The sequence below is a fragment of the Amphiprion ocellaris genome, chromosome 12 (assembly GCF_022539595.1).
Source record: "Amphiprion ocellaris isolate individual 3 ecotype Okinawa chromosome 12, ASM2253959v1, whole genome shotgun sequence".
In the NCBI taxonomy this organism is placed as follows: Eukaryota; Metazoa; Chordata; class Actinopteri; family Pomacentridae; genus Amphiprion; species Amphiprion ocellaris.
Window position 1 is genome coordinate 9,794,167 of NC_072777.1, and position 25,586 is coordinate 9,819,752.

General features: G+C 39.2%; 1 protein-coding gene across 9 annotated transcripts in view; it reads right to left on the reverse strand.

The window, feature by feature from the left end:
* Positions 1 to 25,586, reverse strand: part of utrn (utrophin) — a 225,825-nt gene that overhangs the window by 93,196 nt on the left and 107,043 nt on the right. For 8 of the 9 annotated variants that reach the window (XM_023279832.3, XM_023279833.3, XM_023279834.3 and 5 more), the window contains one exon: positions 1,721 to 1,893. In XM_023279832.3, coding sequence (XP_023135600.2) covers positions 1,721 to 1,893 — 173 coding nt within the window. Of the gene's footprint in view, positions 1 to 1,720; positions 1,894 to 4,880; positions 6,227 to 25,586 lie in introns of those variants that run through there. The other variant, XM_023279841.3, reaches the window with a different exon arrangement.

The window sequence follows — 25,586 nt, forward strand, 5'->3', positions numbered from 1 at the left end:
TTCTGCATTTTATCTATTGCCTAAATTTTTTGTTGTCCTGCCAAAGAACTATTTCATCCTGCTTTGTGTTTTGGATGTAACACAGTGAATGTTCATTCAAAGATCAGGCCTGTTTTCTGCCCATAGTTTTCAGACATGGGATATGTAACATTGCATCAGTCTGTTGAAGCGATTCTGTCATTCAGACATAGGTCACTTTCACAATAATGTTCCTCGTGGCTTCATTCAGATATACACACCACAGTGATGGAGAGAGTCTTGATAGGCACGCAACATATGCCATTCACGCAAGACTGGACAACACAGCAAGTGATGTATAACGCATATTAATGCACTAATAAAAGAGCAGCTTATCAAACTGTCCAACTAACTAATAGCCTAGTTGTCTTTTTAATGTGTGAAGATAATTTGTCTAATTGCTGCAATTTAAAATGCGTTTTCCTTGTTACTTGGTTAACTGTTGCCATGTATTTGGTCAATCTGAACATGGCTGCTAACTAATGATTAGACTAAACAGCTCACCTGTGAAGTGAAGAAATGTACACAGTGCGACTTGCAGTTAAGATCCTGACCAACCTTGTCTCCATATCAGAGATAATTATAATTAGAAAGAATTAATGAACATGCATCTGTCGTTCTGCATGTGTAATATAGAACAACTCTCTTGCTCTACAGATGCTCTTATGGATTCTGCTGATGTATGATACTACAGGTAAGACTTCAGCTTTTGTTAACATTTTGTCAAAGCGTGGATTACATTCATTTTTGGTGTGTTTCAATAATCTGATCTACAGAATCTGTCTTTATTACAGTAAAGTACATTGCAATCTTGTGCATACCTTTCTGTTAATGTGACAGCATGCAGGAAAGACTTGTACTTGATAATTGCATTACAGACGACCAGCCAGATGCGTGCAGAGGCGTGTGCACAGAGTCTGCAGCCGCCTGGTGTCGTTTGCATGTAATGTAATCAAGGTAAACACAATGGACACTGTGTGTAATGGGCCTGCTCTCTGGTGCAGCACTTCCTAAATTGGATACTGCACATTCATTAAAATGAACTGACAGAGAAAGCTTTTCATCCAATATAAAGCAGCCGTGGACAGCACCACAATCATATTGGCTTCCTTCAACCACCCGCACAGGACCCAAAACTATCAAAGTGGCAACTGAGTGACACTACACCAGAAAGGGACGTAGTTCTGAGAGTCTATTCTCAGCATGTCTAAGACATATTTTTCACCAAAATAGTAACAGCTCACTTTGTGCTGCCTCATTTAAAAGAACCGCCCACATGTTTGTGCTTCTCCTCCCACCTGTGTTCTGTTCTCTCTGTGATGGGCACCAAAATACCACACAGAGGGGTGAAGCAAATTTCCTATTCAGGAATGTACACAATTCTCAGAGCTTTACATGTGCTTGTTGTTGTGCTATCACAAAAATAGGGTCTCTCGAGTTCCTAATTTTTGTTGTTTTGTTTTCTTATTAGAGATGCAAGAATCGGAATGTCTCTTGGAAACTAACTTCTGCAATGGTATGATTCACTGGTTGGTTAAATTATTAAACTGAGGCAGAGACCCATTTGAACCACTGCCATGATATATTTTCATTTGAGAGTTAAGAGGAGCAGAAGAGCAAAACACTTCAATCTCAGATGCAGAAGAGGTAGAAAGGAAAAATACCATTTCAGTTCATAAGTTGTGAATCAAGTTTTACTGACCGGATGTTGGCTGATTTGGCCTTCAGGTCGCTCCAGCGTTGGTTCATGTCGTCCAGTCTGTGCTGGAGGAACACAGCTTCCTCTGAGCTGCCCAGCGCTTTGACCATCTTCGACTTGTTCCCGTCCACACTCTTGTAGATGTCATTGTGGGCATCGATCTCGGCCTGGATGTCCTACAAATAGAAACAAAGAGAAATTGTGTCTTCAGGGAAAAATAAGGTTTCGAGCAAATGTACAGTCAAGGACAGCAGTAAAGTAAGTTCGTATCAACTATCACACTAAAAATTAGATGCCACAGTTGTCTAGGCTGTCAGTTTATTATTCATAAACCAAAAATAAATATTGGATTTTACTGCACAGACTAGTCTGAAGGGAGTTCACGGCATATTGCACACAATGTTTCCAGAGGTCAGAGAAGTTTTTATTTTCATGGAATGTCCTCAAGGAACTCTGACTAAAAAGATTTTAACTTCTACCTTTTCACTGACGAGGGAGGCTCAACCCAGCTAGGAGTAAGTCCCCAAGCAACTTCTGCCTCCGAACTAACGCAGCATTAGGTTATACCAGGCCTACACCAAAGCAAGCTTTGCTAATTTTCTGCTGGGACACAGTACGTAACAAATGCAATGTACTGCTATTCCAAAACGTTCTGTTTGTGTGTGTGTGTGGCTACAAGAGGCTAACACATTCAATACTGTAACGAAGCACGATTTTTCTGTGTGTGTGTGTGTGTGTGTGTGTGTGTCCTTAACACATCAGCTCTATTACATAAGCACATTTCAAAGGGTATGTGTGAGTGTTTGTGTGTGAGGGCTGAACCACAAGGGGGGCTGACGCAAGCAGAGGATCCTGTCAAATGTTTTATTTTTAGATGTGCAAAAGTGCTCCATTTTCTTCTCTCTCTCTTGCTCTCTCTGTTGGGACTCCCCTCAGTTCAACCTATTTCAACTGCAGATAAAGAAAAGTCGGCAATACCGTATGGACGAGTGTAACACTGCCTGGAGTATGCAGACGGATTTACAAATGGGACAAAATTAGTGTAGATAAGAAAAGTGTAATGAGACCTATAGCCTACAACAGTACAGTGATCTAAAAATAATTCCGGACGTTTTATGTGAAATCGCTTCATTGTCTGAAGTTGTTACTTGTGTATCCTTTGCATTGTGGTATTAGACATGGAATTGATGATATTAGAAGAGTTTAATTTTACAATTACTGTAATTGTAGAACTGCAAAATCTAGAAAATCTAGGAAGATTCGATTAATGCTGCTGCACTGTTTTATTATCCTCTGTGTTATTAAAATAAATGACCAGTTATTAAATTATTTACTTTACGTGCACTTTGTACAGTAATGAACACTTTCTATAGTGGCACTAATGTAGCACTAACCTAATCATTAAAATCACACACACTGTAAAAGTTGCATACACAAACTGACAATAAGCAATATGGAATAAGGAAAAATACTATAAAAGGCAAGCCCCATTATCACATATTCACCCTCAAGCACACACTATTAAAAGCTACCTAAGACACTAAGTGGCTGTACTGTATGTTTGACTCACATAACAAGTCATAGCTGGTATACAGTAAGTGGAACATGTGACAGCAGCTCAAACATTCTGAACAGTGTGTTCAAGGAAAAAGTTGATCAAATATAGTCCAGCCACAGGACGACCGTGTTCCTCACAAAACAAGTACACAGAGTCATCTGGGACACTGTGCTGCAATTTAACGAAAGCCAATGTGCATTTCGCACAGGCTCAAGCAAATCCCTCAACGGCGATCTGCAAGGATGATCACGGACTGGCTTTCTGACACAAATCAAATGCCTCTTAAAGGTTATAGAAGAGAGAAAGTGAGAGAAACAGGCCGCAGTAGAAGACGGAAAGAGAGACAGGAAAAAAAACGCAAAGAGTAAAAGACAGAGAGACATTCTGTTACCGACTCAGCTGGCCGTGAATCAAGTCATTACCCAAGTGCTTGCCTTTTCTTTCTCTCTAGCACTTCTACTTCCTTCGACTGTACACACAGAAAGCTCAGATTGTGGGGGCATACAGAGGTGCATATATTCATTTACAAAGAACCCTTTAAATTTCATCTCACCCAGTGAAAATCTGCTCAGGGCCGGTGGTTTATGTATGTCGACGTGTATCCTGAGGGGCTCAAGAGTGACGGATCATTTTCACTCCCTCGCTTGCTCTTTCTCACTAACATACACAAACAGAACACGTGTGCAACAGGTCATCGTGTCAGAAACAGCTGGCCTCTGTTTTCTAACCTCCCATGTTTTATTTATGAGTTATTGACTTAAATACAAGGCTTTAAGGATCTCAAACTTGGCTCTTTATTCCCATGTACAAACTGACAAGCATAAGCCTTAGCTCCAGGCTAGCTGTGAACATACTGAATCTATGAAGACATCAAGACATGCCTGCAGTTGTAGAAGCAAGTGGCGTACATTTGTGATCGCATATACAACAATATGTCAAGTACATTTACAGCACTAACAGGCAGCTAGTGACTCAACTGCATTACTACTTCTCTCACCTACTGGCATGCAGAAAAACACAGGGATGTGAGTGTGAGTGGGAAGAAAAGGCAGCAGAAAGGTCAATGGGTTCTGGATCCCATGCAGACTGTAATGAGTGATGGAGGTTTGCTATTTGTGGGCTGGTTGCAGTGCAAATATGCAGTGACAGAGTCTCCCTGGAAACTAAAGCTACAACTACTATATAGAGTTTTATGAAAGCATTAAACACAAAGTTAAGCTGTGGCTGAAGTAAAATACACCATAATATGTTGACAGTAACTTTGTCCAAAATAACCATTTTACATTGACAAACAACAATGACCCTCACTGGGCTAAGCCATGTTTGTCTTTCGCCCACAATTATTGTGAAGGTCTGGTTTGACAAATTATGTTCATTTCAGGGCTCTGGGTCTCATTCGATATTAATTCTCTCTCTGCATGGTAGCCCTCTCTAACTAGCAAAGCAGGCCAAAACCAATTATTCCATTTTAATGAGTCCAATAATGACTGCTCAGACTTCATAAAGCTGACTACATTAGGTCCACAACAACAAACACGAGGGAAATGGAGTGAAAAGTGGCTTGTTTCCAAAAAAAAAACCTGCCTAAAATCTTTAAATATATACCTGTTCAAACTTTCCAAGCAGGTCCTGCAAACTGAAATTTAAGCCAATCATTCTGGAGTATGTGCTCTGGCTCCTCCGAGTCCCTCCAGTCTCTACATGTTCTCTACTGCCATGCAGCTTGAAGGATATTAAAGACTTTGGACCAGTAGATAAGTCCTCCAGTGGTTATGGTCAAAACCAGAACCAGAAGGGTCTGGACTCAGATAAACAGTAAATCCAGAGTCTGAACAATGTTGAATTTGGAAAAACCCAGCTCTTGTAAAAAGTGCAAACACAAAAGGGTCAAATCCAGGTCGCTGTCCCAAAACAGGCGATTTACACACTTCACACACCCTACGGCAGCACCCGTATATGCGTGCCGGTGTGTGTGCTCGCCCAATCCCACCACATGTTCGTAGCATCCTCCTCTGAAAGGCAGCCAGGCTGAGTGGGGAGGGTGACAGTTACCCCGCAGTCATGCTTCAGAGCTGGGACTGGGATTGAGGGACGACTGGTGCCACTGGAGGTTTGACAAAGTAGCAGCTAGAGGCTGAGAGATGAGTTCTTCTGGCTAGGAACACACCACTGAAACTGAGAGGAAAATCCAACTGATCTTGGGTTGAGGTCTGCGGCATGGAGATAAAGGTTTGTGTCTTGAGAGATGAGTAGGCTGAAGTAAACCTTCAAGCGGTCGAAGGCAGCTCTGCTACTGTCCTTCAGCTCTGCTATGCTTCCGTTCCTCCACTTCCCTTCTGGGCATAAAAAGAATCTGCGTACGATGTCCAGCAGTCCAACTGAGGGCAGGGCCGGGGCGCTTGTTCTCAATTATTCTGATAAAAAAACACTATCCCTGGCGGTCACGCAGCCCCACACACTTCAAGAGCAGAGACGGCGGCACAAAGAGGCACATAGTTTGCCCTCTCAGTCCCTTGAGGAAAGGTAACATGGGCTCAAAGAGACAGAGTCACCTCAGAGTCTGCCTCCATACCAACCCCTCAGGTCTCCAGTCTGGTCTCGCTCTCTCACACCCTCCTAATCACTGCCATGACTGGGCCACTTAGTCAAAGAACGCCTTCTTCTTTTTGTTGGAGCCACATGTTCGCAGAGAGCTGCCTCAAGACTCCATGTCTTGATCCCGGGTGCAGAGTCTGACTTGCTGGCCTCTTTAACTCCAAGCTCTGCCGATTACCTCGTTGCCTCTTGAGGAGGTGAAGGGGAAGGGGTGGATCTGTTTGCTATTCCGTCCTCTTTCTCCACTCGCCAGGGAGAGAAAACTTCTTTAAAAGTTACCTTTTTTCTTTGGCTTTTTGTTCTCTCTCTGGGGGTCACACAAACACCCTGCTGGTATCCCCATTCCTCTCTGCTCCTGTGTTGCTCTCGCTCTCTCTGGCCACTAGCCCCACTCTATCACACAGCTGTTTATTATTTTAATCAGTATCCTCCCTTTCCCCTCCTCTTTCTACCTCTCTCTCTCTCCCCTAAACCAATTTAACACACTACACACCCACTTCCTGTGGCCTGCATGGGCAGAGAGGAGAGTTTTAGAGAAAAGTAAAAAAAAATCTCTGACAAGTTAGAAGTGAAATAAGGACTAGGATTCAGTATGAACAAAAGTAAGAATGGATAAAAAATGGAAGTGACGACAGGAAGGAAATGTGGAGAAAGAGGAACACAGAACAAAACAGTATTTTCCTGGTTGAATCTGAGGAGCAAAAGTGCAGGTGAAAACTTCTACCTGTCGAGTTAAAGAGTTGTAAAAACTTGGATGTTTTGTTCAAAGACTAACAAAAGAAGAAGAAAAGGGTAAGAATCTGGGATGATGGTGTGTTCAAGTGTAAGACAGGAGGTATATAATCTGCTGCATGATTACAAGAACCTTTTTCAGGCATTTGAATAAAAAAATATCAATGATGATAACCATTATAGCTCCTAAAAATACTGAACTATAAAGGCTGACACAGTTCAGATCACATAATTTGAATACCATCAGCCTACTGGGGACGGCATTAAGCAAGCTATGAAATTCCTACTGTAGAACAAAGGCTTTGGTTGGCTTGGGCACCAGCTGTGGTCTATAGGGCTATGTTAAAGAGGTGCAAGCATTAAAACTGATTCCATATAGTAAACCTGTGTGTGCACGAGTGTTTGAGTGTGACTACTTGAGTGTGAGTGTGTGTGGGTATTTTGAACAGCAGGGTAGACATGTGGTGTGCATCAAAGACATGCAGACAGATGGCTGTCAAGTGAGAGAAAAAAGAAAAAGTACAATACAATCTTGCATATTCATAAGACAAAGGCTTTGAAGTGTACTTAGTTCATTAAAAATATTTACATACTCAAGGCCCTTAAATAGCACTTCTGATGTACTCTGACAGATATATGCTGTTTGAGGGGGCTCCGGTGAAGGATGTTATATTAACTGTTGCGAATTGGCACATTTGACAAGCTCAACTAATGCAACAATAAACGGAAGCTGAGATTAAAGACAAAGTGTGAGGGAACATGTTTGACAATGTTGGCTTGCCAAAGGTTTTGACACTTTAACTCTGCAAGCAACTCCAAGAGTGTCACTCAAAAACATAAACTGTATACGCAACGTAAGGCAGGGGAAGTTGGGGTTAATGTGGGGCTACATTACTGAGCTAAGAGGATTAGGACCATTACAAGGGTAAGAATGTGACGCTTCCAATCCCTTGAGCAAAAAAAAAAAAAAACAGAAAAGTTAACTGAATGAGAAGAGGAAAAACTGTATCAACACAAACTCACCGATACTAAGACGAGGATAGAGGAAAAAACAACATGAAAGTTAGCAAAGCTGGGAAGAAAGAGTGGGATCAAGGTGGGAGAGAGAAAGAGAGAAGGAAAAGAAGGGCTAGGTGATATACCTGATAAATGCATCATGAAAAAATGTTTAATTTCAATATCAATGATTATTGATCACTTAATGACTTATATTTATTAAAAACAGCAGAAGGGAGGTTTATTGGTGTTACATATTGTTTTATCGCCCAAGCCAATGCTCCAGTAAGAGATTTTCAGACAATTCCCAGTGTCAGTTGAAGCTTCAAAATAGGAAATAGAAGTCTGAGGCATTTACCTGTAAATGCAAAGATAGGCAACATGTAAAATCAGTCAAGACAGACAGTGTTCAGGTCAAGAGAATCAAAAATTCTCCCCTTTCTGTCCTCTATCTTTTTTTTTTCCGGGTTGCAGAGGCTACAAAATACATCATTACTGTTGTTACTGACTCACAGAGTTGAAATGAACATAGAAGATTTTTCTACAAAGCTGCACAAATCAATCTACTGTACCAAAGCATGACAGAGCTACAAAGAATTAGTGTGTAAATGACTTTTAGCACAAATGTAAGGATTTGGTGTTCCATCATCAGCCAGGTTTACAGACTCAGGTCAGAGTTTTCTGGGGTGGCCAGTCTTGGACACAGTTATTTAAAATCTGCACAACTTGTAGACGATTTTTCTTAAAGTGGAATGAGTTACTTCAAATAATTTGGTGATCATGCCAAATTCATAGACATCCAAAAGCTTTTTATGTGAAAGCCTTAGAGAGCTCATTAGAACTTGGCATGATGACACCACACACTTCAGTAGCAAAGAGAACAGCAGAGTCTCGATGTCAGCGGTTTAAATGAGACACATTCTACCTGTCAATCCAATCCGTTTTATGAATTTGATTTAAAGGTTTAAAGGTTAATGTAGGAGTGTACTTACTCTTTCCATGTGACTGATCTTTTATTTCTCTACATTATAATAGAGATTATGATTGTGTCATTTTTATGTGTCATTTGTTTCAGTATATCACCATTATTAATAAAGAGAATCAGGTGTTTGCTTGTTGAAAAATATGGAAAATTTTAACCATTTGCAAATATTCTTTTTTTCCACATAACTGAAAAGTCATCCACCTTAGGATCACTTCGATGTAGTGGGAATAAAAGGAGTTTCTGTTCTGTTTTTTTAGTCATCCTGGCCACCAGGATGACAATTTACACATTATTCCCCTGGTAAGGGAAGTCAAAAGAAAAGACACTGCTGAAATAGAAAAATCTGGACAAAAGAAGAAGAAAAAAATGAATATGAGAGCAGGGATACTAAATCTGAAATGTATTTGATCAAATACAGCAGCCTTATCTCACTGTCCACCACTTTGGCTTAAATATAGAGAAGACTGTCAAAAGGGAAAATATGAAAGAGTCAAAGAGCAGCAGCTAAAAGCGAGGAGACAGAAGCAGAACAGTTTGCTCTCTCAGAAGATGTCAAGAGGGAGTAGAGGCCATACTGTCGAAATCAAGTTGGACAACTGTATGGTAGGACCACAAACAGAGCAAATTAACACTAGGGTGAACACACACACACACACACACACACACACACACACACACACACACACACACACACACACACACACACACACACACACACACACACACACACACACACACACACACACACACACACACACACACACACACACACACAGCCTATGTAACAGCAGACCTATCAACAGCAGACCTATCAACCATGCTGTATTGCTCGGCAGCTATTCCCCTGTCGGATCGTTTAAGATTCATCCGATCCCATCTAATCCAGACTTTCTGCCTCTACAATGTACACACACAATGCCTGTCAAAAATCAATGTGGCTGCAGCATTCCACAGTAATTCTTAGCCTCTTAAATCCACATCCAATGAGGTTGTTTCCTGTGTCTGAGGTTATCACTGGCACTCCTCTTCCTGTTAGGAGGGCAGCTCCCTTCAGGGGAGATCAGGGCTGTGATTTGTGTGTATATATGTGTGTATATCTGTGTGGAAAGTGAGTGTTTTTTTGTCTCTGCTGCTCATTTGGCAGCAAAACAAACCTGTCAAACTTTGGAACAAATTGCCGTGGGTGTAAAGAGATGAAAGAACTCTTCCTGTATGTTAAAAGGGCTCTGCCACTCTGCATTCAAATGTATAAACCTTTTTAATTCAGTGAAATGTGAATTTGTGCAACAGAAATAGATCTTTACACTTGAAGGTCATTAAGTGGAGCTTTACTGAAACACTACATAAATGTTAAGTTTTCATTTGCTTTGAGAATATGATTACAGTGTGGACAGTGGCTTTATACATCACATCCTGCACACACAGTGCTTGTGTTAATGCAAGGTTGGTGCAGACCAGGTCTGATAATTGGAGGAGGATGAAGAGATATAATGTGGTGGATAAATGGAGTGGCATTGACCAAACACTGCTGCACTTGTCTTGTAGACCATGTCTTCCAAGCAAAGAAGGATCAGAAATATCTGCTCTGAATAATGTAAGTTACATACAGTGTAAATATCAACTGACAGGATGGAAGTATTGCATGAAGCAAAAGCTCATGTTCGTCATGTTGCAGAGCCCAGTTCTGACACTGCCAGGGTGACGTACATGTAACAAAGCCTGTCAACATGACTGATAAAAGTCTACTTGCCTAGTGTCTGAATCTGAACAATGTTCCATTTAAGTCCAGACCAAAATCAAGATTACTTCATGAAAACAAAACAAGAGCTAGGTAAGTGCAATGTTCAGTCAAAGTGCAAATGCATGCACATTGCAAAGCTGACCTTTACTGAGCTGCTAATAGAGAAGACAGCTGGAGTCAAAGGCCACGCAGATCACTAATAACTTATTCCAAGGATCCAATAATGGTCCACAATCCACAAACTCGTAATCATAAGCAAGAAAAAGGACATGTGCAAGCTCCTAAACAGAGAAGTGGAAATTGATTAGGAGTGCTGTGTGCTGTTGCCCAGTAATCAGCTATTGATTCTGGAGATGCTTTCGTATTTTAGTGTGTTTACAAGACTCTTGGGAGGTTATCTTAAGACAAAGGTAAAATGCAGAGGTTCTTACATGCAAATCTTTGTGTTTGTGATAATTATTAAGCGTTGGGGTTGTATGTACATGTGCACATGGGGTGTGATGCAGCCTATCAGTGGCAACCTCGCCAATGAACATGTCTTATTTAATTTTACACAATTTTGCATAAATGGTAAATTAATAAAGTGATATGGCCTTAGGAGAGAGAATGTACACAATAAGGCAGATATTAAAGCGAGATAAAAATGCAATGAATGATTTCACATATAGTTAACAAAAATATAAATGGAGCATGTAATATTTTATTCACTGCAATTTATTCCCTTTCACATATTGTTTTCCTATAACTGAGCATTTTTATAACAGACTGGACGTCATTAAACAACCAATAAAAATATGATGTGATATTTTTCTGTAGATCAGAAAAGAAGACCACTTTGACACTGCATTTATACTTTTGTTCAGTGTACATACATGCTTTGTTACCTGTAAATGCAGTGTCTGTCGGTCTGTCGGAGAATGTAAATGCATCCGTAATAATAATAATAATAATAATATTGGTGAAAATATTGAGGCTATATACAACCTCAAAAACAAGTTCTGTCATCACTAAAGTTTTAACAACTATACCTTTAATATAGTTCAGCACTGAAGTGGAGGTCTCCATTTTGAATAGAAAATAATTAATTCCTGGATACCGGGCCTTTTTAAGCAAAAAGGAAAAAAATTCCATCCATTGAATTTTTACTATGAACTTGCAGAACTGACTGGATTTTAAACCAGAATCCTCCTGAGGATTCTTATCACCCTGCTCTTCACTAGCATTAAAAGACTCATGCTCCTCCCTCTTTCCTTTATCACTGGTAATATTTGAAGTGCTCTGCCTCCAAGGAACTAAAGATCCTGACCGTGGCGGGTGGTCTGTCAGTACGTAGCCAGTGCATCTCAACTGAAATAAAATAAGCCACTGTGACATTATCGCTTCTGAAGCTGCTGCCTACTCAACCTCAGGTTGAGATAGGACTACACTTAGCACATGAGCTGACACCTGCTGTGTTTGCTAGTGAGAAAAGAGGCCTCAAAAGGTTAGGTGATTGGGCTGATTAGTGTGTCACACTAATGAAGTGCTGCTTCCCTCTTTAGAGGATTACTGTGTGAATAAAAACTCAGAGGGTTGTCCAAGTATAAATAATAGGGTAAATAATGGGGTATAATAACCCATTATTTTGAGCTGATGTCAAAACAATGGGCTATTATATGTCATAACAAAGACATCCCATAGAAACCTAAACAATAACAGCACGCCCCCTTACACACATATACAAAGAACGTCAAATATACAGACACCCTTAAAGAAAATGCCACATATTGTCATCATGACAACACAGCAGATGGCCGTGGTCTATGGGCTGGCTAGGAGCAACAAAAAGGATGAGAGACGAAGGAAGATAGATGAACGAAGATGATGAGTTACTACGTACTTAAGTGAATGAAGTCGAAAAATAAAGAAAAATTCAGAGAAAGCGATGGCATTAATATCTATAAAGGAGCAGATGGTATCGTCAAAATACCCCCAAGAAAGCAATGGCACAAACAAAGTGGAGAATGTGAAGCATTTAGCTAGAAAGGTGTGATGGGATTACCTTGGGTTATTTTTCAATCATATGAATTGCTTGTTTTGACCAGAGAAAACACACAGATGAATAACAGGTGGCCTGGGAAAGGGTGCATTCAAACGCTTTTCTGCTGCTGCCTCCATCAAAAGCAACCCCCAAATTCTCCATCATAATCTATCATTATGTATTTTCTAGTGAGTCACATATTCACTAATTTCAGCACCACATACACAACCCCTTTGATAAACTCACTAAATCAACTCAGTTGCTACATTTATAGTTTTACATGTCTGAATTCCCAAATTGGTTAGAAAGGCATGTAATCTTTTTTTTTTTTAAATGAGCAAAATGCATTAATTTGTCAGTCTAAAACTGTAAGGTCTCTGAAGTTTAAAATCATGTTATTTCATCGAAATCACTTTGCTCTATATGTCTCATTTAAAAATCTGCCCAAAACAACCAATTTCTTTTATGATTCTGTAAAAAAAACTACAATTATGTACTTATTGGAGCAACCATGAAACATTAGTGTCTCAGCTGAGACCGACGATTAAATTACAAAAAATTAGGAACTAGGCTGAACTGCAGGCAATGCTTATAAAGAGAAGATAGGAGACAAATATGGAAACAAATTTACATTTAAACAAAAAATGATAATAAATGAAGTGTTGCTTCCATTTTCAATATTTGTAAAATAAGTAATCAAAGAAATGTAACTTTTTCTCTTTTTATGCTTTATAGGATTATAACTTTTTTACAGTGCACAAAAGACATTTTGAAGTTCTCCCTGCTTCTAGTTAGTGTGTAGTGTTTCTATAGAGGTGCAGGACTTTATGTTAAAATGAAAAATGTGCCTACAAAGAGCAGAAATTTGACATATACAAAAAAAATGTCCAGACAGTGCTAGGGTTTCAGAGGGAAAAAAAAAAAATAAATAAAAAATAAAATATATACATACATACATACATACATACATACATACATACATACATACACATATATATATATATAAATAAACAGACTCATTTGCTTCAGAAATAATGTTGCCCTGCATTTCATCCTCAACTTCAAACATTATTGTTATCTTTTAGCAGCAAAAAAACAAACACCATTCAGGGTACAAAAGGATGACCTTGCTATCAATGCAATGGACAATGCATTCATAAAAACTGATGAATTTTCACATATCGTTTACAACTGCCTTTTATTGAAGTTTGAGACATGCTGTTCAGCTCTGGTGTGACATTTGCTGTCTTTCTCTGTTCGAGACAATTTATTTGGAGTTCACATCGTTCAGGAGGGGAAGACTGTCTGAATTGGAGTGCCCCTGCTGGGTGGGGTTCAGCTTTTCACAGATGAAATAATCTGACAGTTTCTGTGCAGCCTAGAATAACTGCTCCATCAATCACACAGATAGCCCAGCTGGGATTTTAAGACGATGTCTGGATGAGAATTACAGCTTCATTAAAGTTAAAAATCTATAAATAATAGGCTTCCCGTTGATTGAACATTGTTTGGATCGATACGCACAACGCATATTCCACTCCTTCCTGTGTCAGACCTAATTTAATGAGAATACTATGTCACTGTAATCAACCACTGACGCAGCAACCAGGGCACAAGCAGCAGCACTGATTTGATGATAGATGATGCACATTTCCATAAGCCAAAAATCACACTGTGTAGGGGTCTAACTGCATACATGCGACAGACAGTTCCTGTCTAGCTCCTCAGGGACAAACCACTGGGTGGGACTCACAGCAGCACTTCAGTTCAGAATAGAGATAAGACCAAACATTTTCCAAACACCACATTTGACATTTGTGACATTTTTGGAGAACAAAGACCACATCACACATTCTGATTTATTAAGCCACCAAAAATGACTAAGGCTAGGGACATTTAAGACTGTTTAAAAAACAATTGTAAACTATTTTTTAAAGATGCGTGACTGTATTATTGCCCAACTAGTGGTGAAAAAAACAGCCTTAAAGCAGCAGAGCTTCAATACAGTTGGAACTGAAAGTTAATGACTGACAATGGAAACAGTAGTTTACAAAACAATCTCACGACAAGGTCCACAATTGCACTAAAGCATCTGATAAAAATCATATGAACTTCATCACAGGTGGCTACACACCTACTACTAAATACTAATGACACCCCTTTTGTCAATATAGCATATTTTTCTGGCTAATCTTTTTGTTAATTATTACATAACTACAATTCAACAGAAGAATAAAAAAAACACAAGAATGCCTTTGGTATATTGTTCTCCTCGTGTTGGATTTTTTCCTAGTTTTTTCCTCACTAAACATTATGTGCTTTACAAAATGACATGTATATTTATTATACAGACTGACTAAAATAATTAGACAGTTTTTCTTTTGTTTTAGGGTTTGTAGAGGAATTAAGCTCACAAACAAGACACTCAAAAGTTTCCATTATTCCCAATTTCATTAAAAATCTTTGTTTTTTCAAGTTTCTGATGGTCTGTCAACTAATTAACTAAATCAAATTTAAATGTCTCATGAGCACTTGGAGAAACGTAGTGCATCCTGTTTCAGATTTTTTATTTCAGTTTGTTTGAAACGAATAATCAAAGCAATTCAGTTTTCTCATGATTTACGACAAAGCTTTGTTTCGTCCTGCAAAAACATTTTTTGAGTTTTCATTTCTTCTAGTCATGGTTGCAGTACTGCAGTGAAAAATGAGCCCACAAAGAGTGAAAATGTCACAGGAGCAAAAAATGCCCTGAAGCTACTTGTTTGTTTAGAGGGTTAAAAGAAAAGAAAAAACAGTTAAGAGAGGAAGAGTCAGGAAGGACAGTTGATTGGTTTTAGGCCAAGTTACACAGTGGATGCTTGGCATGGAGGCAAAGATGCTCATAAGAATCCAAACAGCTGACAAATCTCTGGAAGGCACTGGCAGCTGAAATGAGGGTAAGAAACATAAATATGTAATAATAGACACAGTATATTCTGCTAGAAACCAGGTTAAGTCCTTCCACAGTCTTTGAACATCCAAACAGACTGGATATCACGCATTACTGCTCTGGCGAGGTTGTAAAGGTTTGTGGGTCTGCAAAATATTCCATTCTTTTCTAAATCTTTGCCGTGATAACTTCCCAGGTTTATAAGTCAAACCTCAGGGAACTTCAAACAAACACTTCTTTACAAAACACTATTAGTCCTGTGTCAAGGTGCCAGCTGAAAACAAAGTGTGCTGTTCTCTGAATGCACAATAACGCAGAGTTTTGAATATCCGTGTTGGGGATACGAGGCACTGAGGAGGAAGCGATGACACTGACATAGTGGGCACCTAAGTGCATGATGACTTCTTTTTATTGCAATGCAGTTTTCTGGTTATACAGCCTGTTTGCTCCCGGTACACCCCAGCCTCTCCATCCTAGCCCTCATATAAACATTTCTTCTCTTAGTCATATTTATCTTCCTCCACTACTACTGTTAACTCCAATCCCTCTTTCTTCCTCCTCCTCCTCTTCCTCCTCCTCGTCCTCTATCTCTCACTTTCAGCACCTCTATTTCATCCTATTCATCGTTTTTTTTCTGTCGTCTCCACCTCCCAGTTAGTTTATTGCCCAAAGAAGGTGAGTGAGATATCTAACCTCCACAGGTCGCCCTCTCTCTGAGCTCCCATCAACCCAACAACAGGCTGATGGTTGGCTTATTACTTCTTGGAGTGTTTACTGTAGGTGAGCTGTCTTACTCTATAGCGTTGCTGTGTTTTCTGTCCTGCTGTGCTAAATTACTTAACCCATCACTCACGCACAACTCTCCATCTTTAATTGTCGGCTTCCCTTTCCTCAGCTTCACTCCCTCTATACAGTATCTCTTTCTACTGATTCTGCTGTCTCAACATTGACTGCATGTAGCCGTTTCAGACCACAAGTTAGAAACCGTTTGCTGCTGCTGCTTGACTGAAATGACTTATTTGATAATAATGTGTAATCTACACTGCACTGATATCCAGAAGACCCATCAGACTTAGAATAGATCTGACACAGAGTCATCTCAGCAGGGGCGCTTTTTTTTTTCCGGGTTTAAACTGTTTCGATTCTCATGTACATGGTTGCAGTTTCTTATTCTGTCCCCCCACTGCGAATCCATTACAAGTTTTAATGAATGTCATCAGCGTTCGGCGCCACTCTCCTCCCAGAAGATGGTTTGCACAGTGCAACAGCTTAGCATATGTCGTGAATTCCAACTCTCAATTTTCTTCTCACGGACGAGCACTGAGCCACCTTTTTTTCCTCTCACTCCGCTTGGTATGAGGTGAAAATAAAAGAAGTATAAGGAGTGAGTGTCCTGTGGTCCGCATGGTTTGTCTTTCAAAGTTCTTCATCTCTTGGGCAAACTGATGGCCGAGCGGTTAGGGACAAATCTCATGAGCACAAATGTCGTCAGCAGTGAGCTTCTGGTCTGATTCCCAGCCAGATGGACATTTACTGCTTGCCATTCCCCTGTTCTGCTTCCACACATTTCCTTTCCGTCTCTGCTGCTCCAGTCTGATAAAGGCAACATGTCAAAAAAGTAACCTTAAAAAAAGAATAACCTTTGCCCTTTTCCTCCTTTACACTAACACATCCTGGCTGTTCCCTGTTGACTTTTAGACAGAAGAAAGGGTGAATAATGCCAGCTTACACTACACCAAAAATATATAAATATTAAAAAATGGAAATACTCTGGCAGCTGGGGCTGCAGAAAAATACTGTAAAATAACAGAGAATAACCATCTCATAACTTATAGTAATTTTCCCAAATGAAAACATTTCCCGCAGTTATTTTACGGAAGATTGTGTGCAATATTTATGGCTTCTGAACGTTTAATGAAGGCTATTTAGCAACAACATAGTCGAATAATGTTTATTACAAGTCATTAGGCATATTACCGCAGAAAAGTGCCGTTATTAGTTGGATTTCATTATATGTTACGATATAGAAATTTTTTGTACAAGAATCTACCATTATAAATGTATTTCTAACTTTAAAATGAATGGATTTACCTTTGAGAAACTGTTGAACCGTGTGTCAGAAACACTCGAGACAAATATCTCAGATTCTGTACCCTTTGGACCAGACAGCAATAGGAATGTTGTCCAGTTAAGCACAGACTCATTGCCTGTACACGGACACTGATTGGAAGTAATTAACCGGTACAGAAGTCTCCGTCATGGTGGCCCATTGCTAGCTAAACCTACACAATGCTGTCAGCCACACAAACACCAAAAATCAATGTCCTATCCACAACAATCACAATTCAAACACAACACAACTGAAATAATAATCACGTGGTGCCACTAATGGTCCTTCTGTAACTATGCAAGATATCTCTCATTTAACAAAATAATCAACGTAAAATTACAGTACCAAGACTACTGTCTCTGTTTACTATCACTATGCCTATATAATTTTAGAAATATCTGTACAATATTAAAATTAAATCTAACAGTTTCATCAATGAAATAAAAAAGAGGAATATTTGTAAAATTACAATTAAAATCTGGTACTAAACGTACAGTCTATTTTTTACAGTGTATGTCATATTCTGTGCTTGCAGTCGTTCCGCTTCCTCTCCTGGGCTCAACTCCTGCTCTATAAATATAAATTCTGAAGTCAGGATTGCATCCATCTACAAACTTGCCTGTACTACTACTCTCTCCAGAGGGGGAATAAGGACCACTTAAAAGAATTTTTGTTCACTTTTCAGAATGTACACCTCTGCTGAAGTGTGAGAGACGTCAACCACCAACACCGGCTGCCCTCGGGGCTCTGCTGTCACTAAAGGATTCAGCAGTTTTCTTGTGCTCTCAACACTGACGCCAACTGGCAACAAGCAAAGACATTTTTTCAGACACTGTATTCCAAACTTAAGTATGAGTAAGGCTACCCTACGCTTTATAATAGCTCTTCAATTACTAGGGCATGTTCTTCTTGGTAAATGTATGCCTCAGCATTCCTTAAGAGGTCAGCATAAAGTGTGCAGCTTCTTTTAGTCAGGCTGACATACAGGGTGATGCCGGTACCATGAATTGCAGATTTCACACAAGGATATCTGTCTGCAGTTGGTAGCTGAGCTTTATCACTTCACACAATCTTTAACGTTAAGTCCCAGCAATTGTTCATGGCATTAATTTGCTACACACTTGACTCCATGCACAACTTGTTCCGCCTCTAACGAGACACATTCTGTCAGGCAGTAACTGAGGCTCAAATGGAATTCTGAAGGTTTACTGAGATGGAATAACTTTAAACTTCACTTCTGTGTCCTGTCTGATGACCCTCTCCAAGAATTAACCACTTACACAGTTGAATCAAAGAGATGAGAGGCAAAGGGGCACTGAGATTACTGAAGGGCTCCTTTTCAAAAAAAGTGAAGCAGAGGAAAGGTATCATTAATTTGACAGTGAATTAGTTTTTAGAGTCCATTAACTCAGTGGGACATAGCTTAAATAACAAGGTGCTGTCAATGTGAAACATGGATAATGATATACTGCAGACCGGCGGTAAGAAACATGCCTGTAAAATTGGACAGCCTGCCTGGATATAACTTTACATAAAATCATCTTTTTTATGGGTCAAAGTGTTGTCTCCAGGCATGGCGTATTTAGGGGACACTGTTTTAGGGGAACATAAACTGAAAGTCAATCATCTCTGCTGTCCTTTGATCTCACATTACAAACTACACACTGTTCTGTGCTCTTCCATCATTCCTCTCTGTGACACTTCATGACAGCCCCAACACAAACGCACACAGTTTATCATGTATTGTACTGATGGGACAGGAGATGATATGATAAAACTCAATCTCTCCCTTTTCCTTCGCAGACAGGGTCACTCCAGGGTACAGTCATACATAACTGATGTCAGATCAATATGGAAGCAGGACTACATTTAATCCCAGAATCAGTCAAATGAATAGTCATGTTTCATTTATTCTGTAGGAGCATCATTTGTTACCTCTAATAAAAAGCAAATTACAAGTTGATATTAAGATCTATAGAAATGTACTTCTGCTGTAACAAAGATGTGAAATCTGCCAGACAGTTCAACCCGTCTCAATCGATTAACAATAATATGAAAAATTCTCCTCAGTTGACAAACTGATTAATCCCTCCAAATATGCAGACCTTGAATTTTCTCTCCACAAGATATGTCTTTGCTGGGGCTTGTTTTCTTCAAGAAAAAGTTTTTCACATTAGAGATATTCAAATCATTCTTGCATCAATGCATCTTATTCTGTCCCCCCTTCAGACCAAGTGACTGCCATGAGCTCAGTGTCCACATTCTCACTTCAAACTCCAGGAACTGCTTCTGATTTAGAGGATTAACTATGGTGGACAGTCACATCCCTTAGTTTCACATTAGAAGATGCATATACTTTAATGACTGTGCATGAAATGGACCATGAGTTTTGCAACAACACAAGCCCAATCAGTACCGATTTGCTCAGTAGATATTAAGGTCAGCTTTTAACCAGTATACAGTATTAAATTTAAAAAAACAAACAAACAAAAAAAATAACAAAACAGTAGTCAGGAGAGGAGATCTCTTGAGGCTACGTGTTGTTTGACAAGGCCAATTATAAAAGATCTGCCTCCTCTGTGTGTAGGCGCAGGAAGATCGATTACAATCTTACATGAATCTGTTCTAGAGTTAGACAACTTTTACTCAGAAGTCAATCACACCTTTCATCAAACAATAAGAAAAGTTTTGCTGTCCCAACAAAGTTTGTACACTTCCACTCATAACATTATATGATTACCACAACAAATAAACAGATTGACAGGGATGCAAACACATCCACCTCCAACTTTCTGTACATTACACTAACATGACCTCACTGAGGAAATCAGGGCAAATGCAATCTGTTCTCAATCAAATGTATGAAGAGAGGACATGGGGACACAGCTTTGAACTTGCACTTACAAGTACACCAGAGGCTTATTCAAATGAATCTGTGGGACGGACAGGGGAGGTGGGGAGAAAGACGGAAAGATCTAAAAGACAGTGTGCGGCCTGAAAAGACTGACATTTCCCTTTCGTCTTGATTCACTCAGAGGAAAACGGTGTTGAGCTCGTACAAAAATACACACATCCCCCGGTTTGATCTGTCTACTCCTTTCTGACTGATCAAACAAAAGCTCTCAAGAAGCAGAGTAGTAAGACAGCAAGAGCAAAGAAAACTCAATTAGTCTAATTAGATGGAGAGACACAAACAATGAGCGTGCAAAGGCAAGATTGAGTGAGAGGTGTGCTAAAATGAAACAACATGTTTGCGAGTCCATATGCTTCCGCAGTGTGTGTGTGAGAGTTTCAATGTCTTAAACGCTGTGAGATTTGCGTGCCACCAGAAAAAAAGTTAACGAACAAACAACAGCTGCTTCCATCACCGAGGAGCAGGAGCACGAGGAGTGGGAGGAAAACGAGAGAGATGAGGAGTAAAGGAACGATGCTGGTGCTCATCTGGGCCTCTGCGGTGTCTGCCATGGCTCAGCGCCTCAAATGAAGATGATAGGGTTGTAGGTAGGTGAGAACGGTGGCAAGCACACACAGACTGGGTCAGATCCGTGGAGGCCACGACACACATTTCTCAAGCAGCACTGAAGGAGGCACAAATGTTACGTAAGTATGCCTCATGACTTCAAAGCCACAGATCAACGCAACGCATGTACATGTTGAACATCTTTCTGGATTCCCTGGAAGATGAAAATGAGTAATCCTGGGTCATACAATGAGCAAACTCAGTGAGATTGACTATATGATTGGAGAATAATGAGTTAGTCAGCATTACTGTCTCGAATGCACTAAATCACAAACCAGGGACTTGGTGTATCTATTACAAGACCAAGTCTAGGACATTGAAAAAATGTCAATTTGGAAAAATGATGGACAAATATTACATCTTATGAGTCTCACTGAAATAAGATCTGCCTGACTGTACATCCAATGTCTTCAGATAAACTTAAAATGGGAAAAATGGACAGAAAAGGTTGGAAAAAGGCTCAAATCACAAAGCAGGGACTTTGTAAATCTATTACATGATACATCTGGATAAATGACACAGATCTTATGAGTCTGAGATAAGATCTGATTTGGTGTCCATCAAAGGTCTTCAAATACACTCTAATCTGGGAAAATGTTTCATATCCACTTGTTACCATTAATCATCACTTTGGGTCAATGTTCTTGGTCTGTTTCCCAGAAATAGGGAACAATTCCCTAATAGATGCACCAGCAGGAACTCTTAGACTGTTTCTGCATCTGAACTAAATAATGATTTTATGTTACTGCTGGCCTGTCAAACTGTTTAAAAGAAGTACATTTAATGGTCGCTACTAAAAACAGCATTTTTCCAAACTTTTCTGTCCATTTGCTTCATATTAATGCAGTCACGACTTGTCATTAACGAGCGCAGAACAAGCCGTACAGCTCTAGTAACAGCCAATTCAACTCGCTGTCAACAGATTTCCACTCATTTTCCCTCTTTACAATTTCCCTGCTGTTCATTAAACCCTTTATTTAAACAGGACCATACTTTTTACAAAATAGGAGAAATTACACTGCGGTGGAGGAATGCAGTGCAAACAAGAAAGTTTATTAATATAGCACCTTATCATGCACTGAAGTTAAACAGAGTGCTTCATAGGCAAAGCAAAATAAATAATAAATAAATTAAATGAGATGATTCAAAATCACAGAAGTGTGCACACACATTTTATAGAATAATTACAACTCACTAAAACGTCAGAAAAAGGCAAAATTTAAGAAAAAAGACAGCACGTAAAAAATAAACTATATGATAAAACAGAAAAAAAATACATTGAAGTGAACCAAAGTGCAGAAAAGTTGCAGAGAAGAATGAAAAAATTTAAGCAAACTGAAGTACTAACAGAGCTACACAGCAATAAAAAAAATTAAGCTCCTTAAGTAATGTTTAGGTTGGCATAAAGTCAAAGTAGTGAAGACAGGCAGACCAAAGTGATGCATTATTTTTTCTTGGATGTGAGAACCAAAACAGGATCAGAATGTGAAAAAAGTTTAGAATACATCCATCAGCAAAAAATAAAAAAAAATAATAGAAAGCCATATTATAAAACACCTCTGTTCCTCTTGTACTGCTGCATATTTATAAATTGGGTAAATATTTGCTAATGTGTTAAAAATGTATATATTAAAGGATAATTCTGATTTATTTCAACTTGTCATATTTGCCATGAAAGTGGGTGTTGTTCTGTTAACTCTTCAATCCTGTTTGTAGGGATTCAGGGAAATGAGGAGTCACACAAACTTGCTTGTAAACAGATACTGAGCATGACCTCCCTGTAGTTTTCTAAAGAAAGACGATTTTCAGACGAATCCTTTAAAATGTTTGTTTTCAAGTCTGAGTGAAGGTCAGAAATCCGTCACCTGGAACAGCCATTTTGCTAACTGCATTAGGGATCTCAGTCCACAGATACTTGCTGGCTGACCTTATTACAAACATACTCATCAGCACACACAAGTTTGTTTACATGTGTGAGGCCAACTTTCCCTGTGGCCATACTGCCTTGTAAGGAAACTCCACAGTTAAATGGCAGATTATGAGGACAACAGTAGGTCATTTCAGGTTGATGGTCAATTGTAAATCATGGAGGATGAAGGTAGAAGAGGAGAGATGACAGAGTGTCCTGAGCTGCCGACTGACGATGTAAACTGTTGCTTAAAGAGCGGCACATTTCGTGAGATTTCCCAATGTGACCAGTGATGAGAGGAATCCCAGCTGTGAAATTGAAACTAATAAATTTGCAGGTTTTTTAAACACTGTCGAGATGGAGATTGTGTTTCACCTTCTGAAAGAAAAGCTCAAGACAAGCTAGACCGAACACTCAGCTCCGCACTGGATTTTTGGGGCCGATGCCAAATTTCTTGAAGTCATTGTTTGTTTACTTTCCAACAATGTATTTCAAAAATAAGTTAGTAACAAACCCTGATGACAAAGCTTGACTCCGCACCACTGTTTGCTCAACTGTACTCTGCTACATGTGCTGCAGGCAGTGCTGTGAGGACTGCAAACAATGGAGCCAAAGCTGCTCTGCTGAACAAATTATGTGATGATAGTTTCTAAATTATCCTAACCACCATTTTCTGTATTATGTTCTGAAAAAAAAGTTTTCAAGTCGCTGTATATCAGTATATTTCAATTCTGATACATCTGTGACAGGTTAATATCCATTAACCAATTGAAATAAACCAGAATACTCCTTTAAATACTATAAACGAGGGATTTTTTTTTTTTTTTTTAGAGCTCAGTTTTCTTTAAAGTCTATTTTTAGTGTCATAGTGGTCAAAATTCCTTCATGCAGCTTTAAATACCCACAAGCCAACACTGGGCTTTCTAACTTACGATTAAATGTGTGTTTCAGATTTGTCATAATTTCAGCTGGTTGCTTAGCCATGAAAAGATAAAAAGTGACAAACATGGAAAACAGTGGTCGGATATCAGTGATCCCTCAGATGTTCTTTTTTTGATGAGCATTCACACACACACAAGCATGCACGTACCAGACACACACACACACACACACACACACACACACACACACACACACACACACACACACACATTTATACTGTCTTCTTTTTAATCTGTAAGCGGTGCCTTTGATCTTCCTCGATGAGGAAACGCATATTCAGAAGCAGCAACAGCGAGACATGAAAGGACTGTGCAATTATGGTGAACTAAACCGATTCCTGAAATATGGAATTGTTAATAAACACTTGTACACATGAGTTTGATATGCTGTGAAAAGTCCATATGCTAACACGTTTGCAGATTTGCAAAGGTTTGAAATTATTATGAATACATAAAATAATGCTGTTAATCATTCAAATAGAGAGATGCAATAGTCTGACACATCATTAAAAGATTCAAAGAAAACAAGACAGATAGAACTGTTAGAATCCAAATAACATACTTAATAACAAACTATGAGAGATAATGGCTAAGAATAAATCTGGTGATATGACACTGTATGGAAACCAGTTCGATATGATAGTCCAGTACAGCTTATCTGATATATTGTCTACATATATATAATCCTCATATCTACTAATGTACCATACAAGCACTTTACAGAATTCACAGTGAAACAAACACTCTTAAAACATGTTAGAAGAGCTGAATAAAAGCAGTACATTAAGGTACTAGTGTGCACTGTATTGTATACAGTTAGCTTTCTATTGTTGGCATGACATCGATTTTTGAATGGATTCTGTGGATAACATGTTAGCTTGTCATCAATTTCATGGTTTGTTTGAAAGGCTTGTCTAATCAAGAACCTTCTGCTATTCCAGTTGTAACAAAGAAGCTTTGAATAGAGCAAAAAGCCGACTTGCCAATGGCAACAGAATCAGGGCTGTTTTCAAAGGACATTCTGCATCTGGCAGTTTTTAAGTGATGTAACAAACAACCACAGCAGCATATGAAGTTATGTTGCTTCTTACTTTGACAACAAATGGCAAATAAATAGGATCTGACGGGCAACAAGACTAAGAATCTGTAGTCCTGCTGGCTGCACGATGAGGCTACAATTAGGTCTAATAGTGCTTTGAACTTGCTCACATGCTATCAACAACAATGTTTAAATACTGAAGTACCATGTTCATCATTTAAGCTTGGCCTGTTAACATGCTAACATTTTCTATTTAAAACTAATCAGTTCATCTTGAGGGGGATATGAACGTGTATAGTAAAATTTAATAGCAATCAATCCAACAATTGTCAATTTATCTAATCGAAAATTAGAGAAAAAGAAATTAAAAAAGGATACAATTAAACTGCTCGACTAGTAAAGGATGCACAAAAGGTATAAGCTGACCTCCTGAGTCCTCCTTTCAGTGAAAGAAAGTCTATAAATTAAATAACCTTTCATGTCACATCATCACCTTTCACACTGTACATCCTTTGTAACAGCGATGACAAGCTCTTTAATGCAGAACATACTGAGATGCATCAAGATGTTTTATGCAGAACTGTCGCCTGCGGAAGTCAGAGCTGACCAGTAGGATCCATTTTTATGCACGCGCAATTTGCATCTATTTAGCAGAAATGAGTGGTGTCAGCAGCTGCTCACCTTTTGATACCCAATTAGCCCTCCTCTAACCCCCTGTTCCTTCAGCAGCTGCATTAAAAACTGAAGAAAAGAGGAGAGGGCCACGACTCATTCGAACTGGGGAAGAAAAAAAA